The following is an 8116-nucleotide window of genomic DNA, read 5'->3' on the forward strand; positions in this document are numbered from 1 at the left end:
TATATTATATTAAATAAAATAATAAAGTTTTGAATATTAAAAGGTTAGAAATATTTTGAAATTAATATCCTTACAAGATTGTAACATTTCTGTGAGAACTTCTAATGCCTGTTTTTCACAAGTATCGTAACCACATTCCACTAAAATACTACAAACTACATGATTTAATATCTTTCTTCGTGTATTTGTTATTTGAATGTCCATAATGTTGAATACAAACATAAAATAAACTTTACTACGCAAAAAATAATTGTTTAGCGCGCCATCATAGTAAATGATAGAATTTTTAAAATAATATAAAATAAAATTTTAACAATAAAAATAATAAAATTTTAACAAATAAATAATAATGATAATAAAACCGAAATACATATTTATAATGATTCTATTTAATAACAATTCTATGATATTTATGAATTCCTAAATCTATCAAAATTTAACTAAACTATGTTATATTTGTGTATTTTAAGTTTTTTATTATATATTTAATATATATTAACTAATATATTAAATATATTTTAATTTATTATATTTAAAGTTATAATAATTTCGTAAAATAAAAAAAAATTATATTTATGCTACTTTATTATAGAATTATGCTACCAATCATTTTAAATCTTAAAAATAATTATTTTAATAATCTGTTGCATTTTCATTTAATATTGATCGTGTAACCGAACATCTGACACTAAATTCAAAATAAATAATTCTTAATGTAATTCTAATTTAAAACATAATCGAATAATATATGCATTTGTAGAATGGTGAATTAATTGATACGCTTTTACTTTCACAACAAACATTAAGTATATAAATCCGCATAATATTTTCACTTGAAAATTATTTTAATGTGCAATCAATAACTATAAAATAAAAAATTATGGCGTCAGGTTTAGAAAGTTATGTAAATCGTATCCTTTATTTTTATCCTTTATTTTGTTTTTATTATTTTTATTTTTATTATATTTTTTGACAATTCTTAACAATTCATAGATACTGTTTCTATTATTACTTCTGATGGTAGAAACTTTATTGTAAGTGAATATATTATATTATTTTATAAATATTATTATAAATTTGTATGCTTATATTGTTATTGATAAAAAAAATTTTATAAATAATTAAATTGTTATTTCATTTGTATAACATTGTTATACAAATATTTTTTTGTATATTTTATATATATATATNNTTATATGTAATATTTAAATAGATTATATTTTCAGGGAACATTGAAAGGTTTTGATCAGACTATTAACATAATATTAGATGAATCTCATGAACGTGTATATAGTACAACACAAGGAGTAGAACAAGTAGTATTAGGTTTACATATTATTAGAGGTGATAATGTGTAAGTAATTTAACTTAATTCATTCTAATATATTTGAAATATTAAATGCACAGCCCATCTTTTTATATGTATATCATTAGTGATATTTAATGTGTTAAATAATTCTTTGTTATTAGTATTATTTTATTTTAGATTTATTTTTATTTAATAAGATGAAACAAAATGATATTTTACTTTTATTCTGATATTATAATAGACAACACAAATATTATTGAATAAAAAAATATGTAATTATTAATTTATATATAATTATTAATTTACATTTTTTACAATATATAATTCCTTCTTTTTTTAATTAAATTGCAAAAATTGTGAATGAATAAAATGATAATAAAAAATATGAACGATTTTAATAATATCTTTTTTTTTAGAGCAATTGTAGGAGAATTGGATGACGAGATGGATGCACGTTTAGATCTATCAGCTATAAGAGCAGATCCTTTAAGTTCTATTGTACATTAATAGAAAATGATTACAGTTATAATTATTATTACTTGAAAATAATAATATAACTAAACAATAATAATAATTAAATAAGAATTTGTAACAATGAATTATAGTCAAATGAAAGTACAATTTCTTACATGGGTTGTATATTGTATAAATATCATTTTTTTATATCCATTTAAAATATTCTTGTTTTAAACAAAATGCAGTAGAGAAATATAACCATTGTTTACAACTATGAAGAATAATAGAATGATATTAAAATTAATAATTAAACTGTATAAAAAGATTTCATTATAAGATAGTAAATTATATTTTTTACAAATGTAACTTTCATTTATTAGTTTTATAGGAATAATAATAAAAATAAATATTAATAGATCAATATTGAATAACTGAACAATTTTTTAAATTTAAATATACTCTGTTTCTCAATATATTTTTCTTAAGAGGAAGTATTTCTTAATCTACGATTTAGCGAGAGATGTATTTAATATTTAATATATGAAACGATTTGTGGTTATGGTTGCACCATATAATTGATAAATGTTATAGGATAAAAATGTTACTAGTATTGTAAAATCTACATTATTATAAGATTCACATTTATTTAAATACATTTTTAACCTGCAGTTCCCTACAAAATTTCAAATGAAAGATTTTTGATATCTATCTTTTCTAAATAAAAAAAAGTGTGTGTGTGTGTGCGCGAGCGTGCACGCGCGCGCGTATGTGTACATAATTATTGAGAATTCTTATAAATATATTTCTTTATAAAATATTGCATATTTTCGTATTTTTTTTTTTTTTTTTTTTTTTTTTTTTTTTTTTTTTTTTTTTTTTTTTTTTTTTTTTTTTTTTTTTACATATGCTATATACTATGTCATTTTATTGGTGTTTCGATTCATAATAATAAAGGCCTTAGGCCATTCAATAATTAATTAGTTTATATTATTTATGATACTATTTAAACATTATTGAATAAAACTTAACATAGAAGTCAAAACTATTGTGTGCATAAATCACGCGTACATATATATATATATATACATATATGTATGTACATATATATAAATATATATATACATATATATATATCTGTATATATTTTGTATATACTATACATGGAAGACATAAAAAGAGATGTAAATCAATCGATATAATTAAGTAATTTTTCATTCATCACATTTTATATATAAAATGTCTTTTCAAATGGATGAAAATGATCAATATATACAGATACATATCTCCACTGAAAATTTCATTTGCTATTATTCATAGTGTAATAGATAGTGTAATAATATATTTTATATATTTTTCATGTACGTAGAATATGATTTATATTTTTTAAATAAAATATAGAATGTCACGTAATTATGAGCATTATTCATACCATTTATTGGTATGAATACTTCATATAAAGAAATGCTTGAAATTAATTCATGTACAATTTTAATATTTTTTTTAATACCTTAAATTTATATTTTGCTATTTAACCACTAGCGAGCATTTGACACCATGTACAATTGACAATCAAAAAATCATTAATCTGGACCATCATAAATGAATGCATTATCATTAATGCAGGCTGTACAAATTTAAATTACAATGAGAATTATCATCAGGTACTTTCCTAATGTACCTACACGAAATTGCTTATTGCCTTAATTATTAGTCACGATATTGGTCCTATTTCTATTTCGTCGCCTAATTCGTCCACCACGTCTATTTTGATTCGATCCATTCCATTCAGGTCCATCCATTCCGAAATTTGGATTTGGACCATTTGGATTGAACCCCATCATACTAGAATCTGGTGGTACTGGTGTAGGACCGGGACCAAAATTATTAAAATTACCACCAGAATATGTTGGTGCACTATCATATGAAGAATTAACGTCTGGTCCAAAACCTACACCGGGTGCTGGTCCTAATAATCCAGCTCCATTATTGCGTTGAACATTAAAACGAGGATCAAAGTTCATTTGATTTTGAGGCACAACTGGTCCATTTATGGTTATTCCAGGAGGTATGTTAGATATTCCTGTCATATTCATTGGTGGTATATTTTGAGGACCTATAGGTGCATTTATTATAGGTCCCATAGGACCCATATTTCCAAGCATTGGATTTGGACCCATTGGCATCATACTTTGCCCTCCTTGCATACTTTGTGGTCCAGGCATACCTTGAGGAATAGACATTCCACCAGGACCAATTCCCATGTTTGATATTTCTATTGGTGATTGTTGAACATTTTTCATTATGGAAGCATTTACATTTTGAGAAGATAAATTGGAAGCCTCGAGAGCTTTTCGACGTGGATCGGACCGAACTTGCGGAGGTGATTTTGGAGTATCCATTTTAACTGGAGGTGGAGACATGGGAGAATCAGCTAATTCAACTTTACCAATTCTAAAAATTTTACGTAATCGCGGATCGTATTTCACCTGCGCGTCATTTTTAGTAAGTTTAAGACCTGTATAATCGGGCCTTGGTATGTCAACAATATATACTTTATATGTCATTAAAGGATGCGAAGAAATGCTTGCATCGATTTCTGTACAAGGTACATGTGACGGTGCTGGTTTAAATGGTAAGCTTAACATTTGTCGTAAATCGACATCAGATTTAGTAGATGTATCAGTGAATCCTGCTCCAACAACTCGAAGATCTGTATCTCCGAAACCAGTTTGAAATTGTTGTCTAAAATCCATATCTTTTCTTCGGAGATCTTGATCTGTTTTAGTTCGAAGATCCGTATCCATGTTAGTATCGATAGCAGTAATACCGGAACTATATATGCTTGTTTCTAATCTAAGATGCTTAGATTCCTTTTTATTATCTATTCCACTAGGACTACTTGATTTCTGTTCATCTCTACGTTGTCTAGGATCTCGAGACATACGGGGATCTCTGGAAATAGATATAGAACTTGTTCCAGGTGAAGAATGTGGACTCGATGTTTCATTTTCTGTTTTTGACAATTGATTGGAAGTATTAAACGTAACATTTTTATGAATATTTGATTCTTCTACTGATATTCTATCTGGTGAAGATTTGACTTTTGAAGAATAGTCTTGTATATTAATATTTTGTTGGGCAGATTTATTCGTAGTCGAACTATGCGCTTTTAATGATGATAATAATTTTGAAACCTCAGCACTAATATCAATTTTACTCAAATCTCCAAGTTTATCTACAATAGCTGCTGGTTGAGGTATGGGAGGTGCAGAAGATGTCGTTTGAAATTCTTCTTTAATTACAATATTTTGCGTTTTTTCTATAAATTCACTTTCTTCTTTTGATGTATCTTTATTAGAAAGTACTATCGTAAGATTTCCGCCTTCATCATCATCATCATCATCTTCATCATCTGAATACCAATCTTCTAAAATTTGATCTGTATTTCTTGCAGAGCATTCATTTTCTATATTTTTAAAACTATCTTGAGCTGCTCGTTGTTGTTGTTGGATACGCATAAATAATTCCTGTGCTTTTTTTGGTAAATGAGCTGGTATTTCTTGTTCTTCTGTACATGGTGAAGAAATATCATGATGATTAATAGTTTCTTCATTTATCATATTCGTTTCTGTAATAATTTAATAATTTAATAATTTAATTTTTCGTTTTCTTTATGTATTTTTACTTTTACTTTATTTAATAAATAAAATCAATCTTACCTTCCTGATCTGTATTTTTATCTTTCTGTTTATCATCATCTTCAATTGGCATTTCTATAACAAGATCTGTTTCTTCATCTTGATCACTTTCTTCATCAAATTTAGATTTAGTAAGATTTGCTACTTCATCAGCTATACTAACAACAGGTGGTGGCTTCTTTACTTTTAATAATTGTCTTAAATCTATGTCTTTCAAATCTTCATGTAATGATGGATCTTTTTGCTTCGCCTAAGAGTAAAATAAAACATTTGTAGAATACTGTAGAATAATATTATTTAAAAAATTTGTCATTATTTAATACCTGTTCCAAGATTTCATCCTCTTCTACATCTTTCGTAAAATCTTCTTTTGTTTTATTTAAAATTGTTTTATTTGATTCAACATTATTAGCTTCAGTATAAAAATCCATATTTGGCATAGATTGGGATATTAATGGTTTTTGATGTATATGTTGAGTTGCTAAACCTAATGCAGCATTAGGAAGTTGTATACCGAATTCATTGGCTGATTGTAATAGCATGATTTGTTCATATGGAACTCTATCTTCATCTGAACCCCATCGAGTTTTCTTACCCGATGGTTTTCTTTCTCTAACATTTTTCTGCTGTGTTTGCTCTTCTATACAAAAAATTTTAATTTTAATATAAATAATATATAAAAAATAAATAAATATATTAATACCTTTTTCTTCCTTTTCATTGTTTTTTTCTGTAGTATTAGTTGGTGCTGATATATTTAGCTCAAAAAGGCTTGGAATTTTTGGATTTGTTGTTTCTTGGCCTTGTGCTAATGTTCTTGCTGTATTATTTATCATTAACATTGCTCCTTCTCTACTTAAACGTGGAAAATCTCCAAGAATTTCTTTTGGTGCTGTTTCTAAGTGCTTTAACAAAATTCCTTTCACCTAATTTATTTTAATAATAAATGAAATATTTTATTTAATATATATTAAATAAAACTAATTATAGAAAATTTAGAAAATTTTAAAATAGTAAATACCTGCTCATTTAAAGGTTGATGAGAAAATTTACAATTTTCTCCCTGATTACATTTTAAACCTGTGTGGAAAAATTTACATGGAAAATCATGATGCATATAAAGACATTTATCTCTCTTTGCACAACAGTCCATGAGATAAAATTTGCATAATTCCATTTTTCTAGGTGGTAAAGCATTATGTGAAAAAGGACAATCATCTCCTCTATGACATTTTCCTTGCATATAATAAACACATATAGCATCTGGATCTTGATTGTGATCATTATTTTGATTTCTTCGTCCATTCCTATCATTTCTCATCTGTGCACGACTTTTACTTTTTCCGCCACGTTCATTTTTACCACCTCTTCGTCCTATATAATATAAATATCGTAACTATTATAAATACATAATTAATATAAAAAAAAATTTAACGAATAAAAAAAAATATTAATATATTGGCAAATCTCTCCCACCTCCACCTCCTCTCGAACTGCTACGTTTGTTATCATTATCTCTATGTCGATTTACATTAGGCCTTTCATCATAATCTGAATTACTATCAAAATTTTCATGATCGTTTGTATGTCTAGGAGAATTATTTTCTTGTGAATCTTTTCTAACAGGTGAAGCACCTCTAACAAATAACATTTCATCTTCATCTTCATTAACATTTTCATCATCACTCACTTTTCTTCTCTGTAAAATATGTATTTGTAATAAATCTATATAAAAAATTATTTGAATTAACTTTATTAATGTCATAATTATTATTTGAAACCTTTTGATCTTTATTACGATCTTCCTCTCTTTCATCACGTATTCTTTTCCTACTTTTATTTCTATTACTTTTACTTTTAGATTTGGAATCTTGATTTCTAGCACTATCTTCTTCTAAAGCAGCTCGAATTGCTTTTTCCACATCTCCTGCCCAATCTTCTGTTGGGCTTTTGTACTTTAAAAATCTGTCATGCTTGCTACTTCCTTGAACACTTGATTTCTTACTTTTATTAAATTTAGAATCAAAAGTTTTACTTTTTGATGCATCTGTTTTTGATGAATTTTTATTGTTATCATTATTTACTGGTGGTGGCACAGGTTCATCATCTTCATCGGATGGAATTTCCCCATCTTCCAAGTCATTATCATTGTTACTAAATATATATTAAAAATAGATTATTAACCAAAATTGTTTGTCCTATAAATTTTGTATAATTTAAAATAGTTTTATATAATATTAACATTTTTATATTTTTTATATATTATATTTTTTTTATATTTTTTTATATGAAAATAAAATATTCAATGTTTGTAACGATGACATAAGTTTTGCTTGATATCTTTTATTATTAAAATTATTTTAAATATATTTTAAAATTTCATTCCTGCTCTAAATTCTGATCAATAATTTTGATAAGTAATTTCACACTAATAAAAAGACAATAAATTTATAATATTATTTAAAAAGTGAAAAAAGAATATACTATATATTTAATAATTTTTCAAAGTTGCAATTTTGTATCTATTTTATCCATAAAAGTAACATTAAAAATGATTTTTTATTTCATTTTAATATCATCATCATTGTCGTCGTCATCGTCGTCGTCGTCGTCGTCGTCGTCGTCGTCGTCACCGTTGTCGTCGTCACCGTCA

At 25.7% G+C, this 8116-nt stretch overlaps 3 protein-coding genes across 3 annotated transcripts in view; 1 reads left to right on the forward strand and 2 right to left on the reverse strand.

Moving 5' to 3' along the window:
• Positions 1–363, reverse strand: part of LOC102676030 (transcription initiation factor TFIID subunit 8-like) — a 2453-nt gene extending 2090 nt beyond the window's left edge. Inside the window, exon 1 of the mRNA XM_006609149.2 lies at positions 75–363. Coding sequence (XP_006609212.1) covers positions 75–222 — 148 coding nt within the window. The 5' untranslated portion in view covers positions 223–363. The remainder of the gene's footprint in view (positions 1–74) is intronic.
• A 278-nt stretch (positions 364–641) lies between these two features.
• Positions 642–2433, forward strand: LOC102676172 (U6 snRNA-associated Sm-like protein LSm8). Its single transcript, XM_006609150.2, has 4 exons — positions 642–911; positions 994–1034; positions 1227–1354; positions 1726–2433. The coding sequence occupies exons 1-4, from the start codon at positions 881–883 to the stop codon at positions 1814–1816; spliced, it is 291 nt and encodes a 96-aa protein (XP_006609213.1). The 5' UTR covers positions 642–880; the 3' UTR covers positions 1817–2433.
• Positions 2434–3132: 699 nt separating this feature from the next.
• LOC102676308 overlaps positions 3133–8116 on the reverse strand; it is a 9149-nt gene continuing 4165 nt past the window's right edge. The window contains exons 3-9 of the mRNA XM_006609153.2: positions 7245–7617; positions 6940–7162; positions 6485–6837; positions 6167–6389; positions 5787–6103; positions 5485–5713; positions 3133–5393 (exon numbers count right to left, since the gene is read on the reverse strand). Coding sequence (XP_006609216.1) covers positions 3466–5393; positions 5485–5713; positions 5787–6103; positions 6167–6389; positions 6485–6837; positions 6940–7162; positions 7245–7617 — 3646 coding nt within the window. The 3' untranslated portion in view covers positions 3133–3465. The remainder of the gene's footprint in view (positions 5394–5484; positions 5714–5786; positions 6104–6166; positions 6390–6484; positions 6838–6939; positions 7163–7244; positions 7618–8116) is intronic.

The sequence above is a fragment of the Apis dorsata genome, unplaced genomic scaffold (assembly GCF_000469605.1).
Source record: "Apis dorsata unplaced genomic scaffold, Apis dorsata 1.3 scaffold_52, whole genome shotgun sequence".
Lineage (NCBI taxonomy): Eukaryota > Metazoa > Arthropoda > Insecta > Hymenoptera > Apidae > Apis > Apis dorsata.

Excerpts from the sequence above, each read along its gene's own strand:
- LOC102676172 (XM_006609150.2), top strand. The coding sequence starts at position 881 with ATGGCGTCAGGTTTAGAAAGTTATGTAAATC. Across the intron at positions 912-993 it reads TTTAGAAAGTTATGTAAATC|ATACTGTTTCTATTATTACT; the intron begins GTATCCTTTATT and ends AACAATTCATAG. Across the intron at positions 1,355-1,725 it reads ATTATTAGAGGTGATAATGT|AGCAATTGTAGGAGAATTGG; the intron begins GTAAGTAATTTA and ends CTTTTTTTTTAG.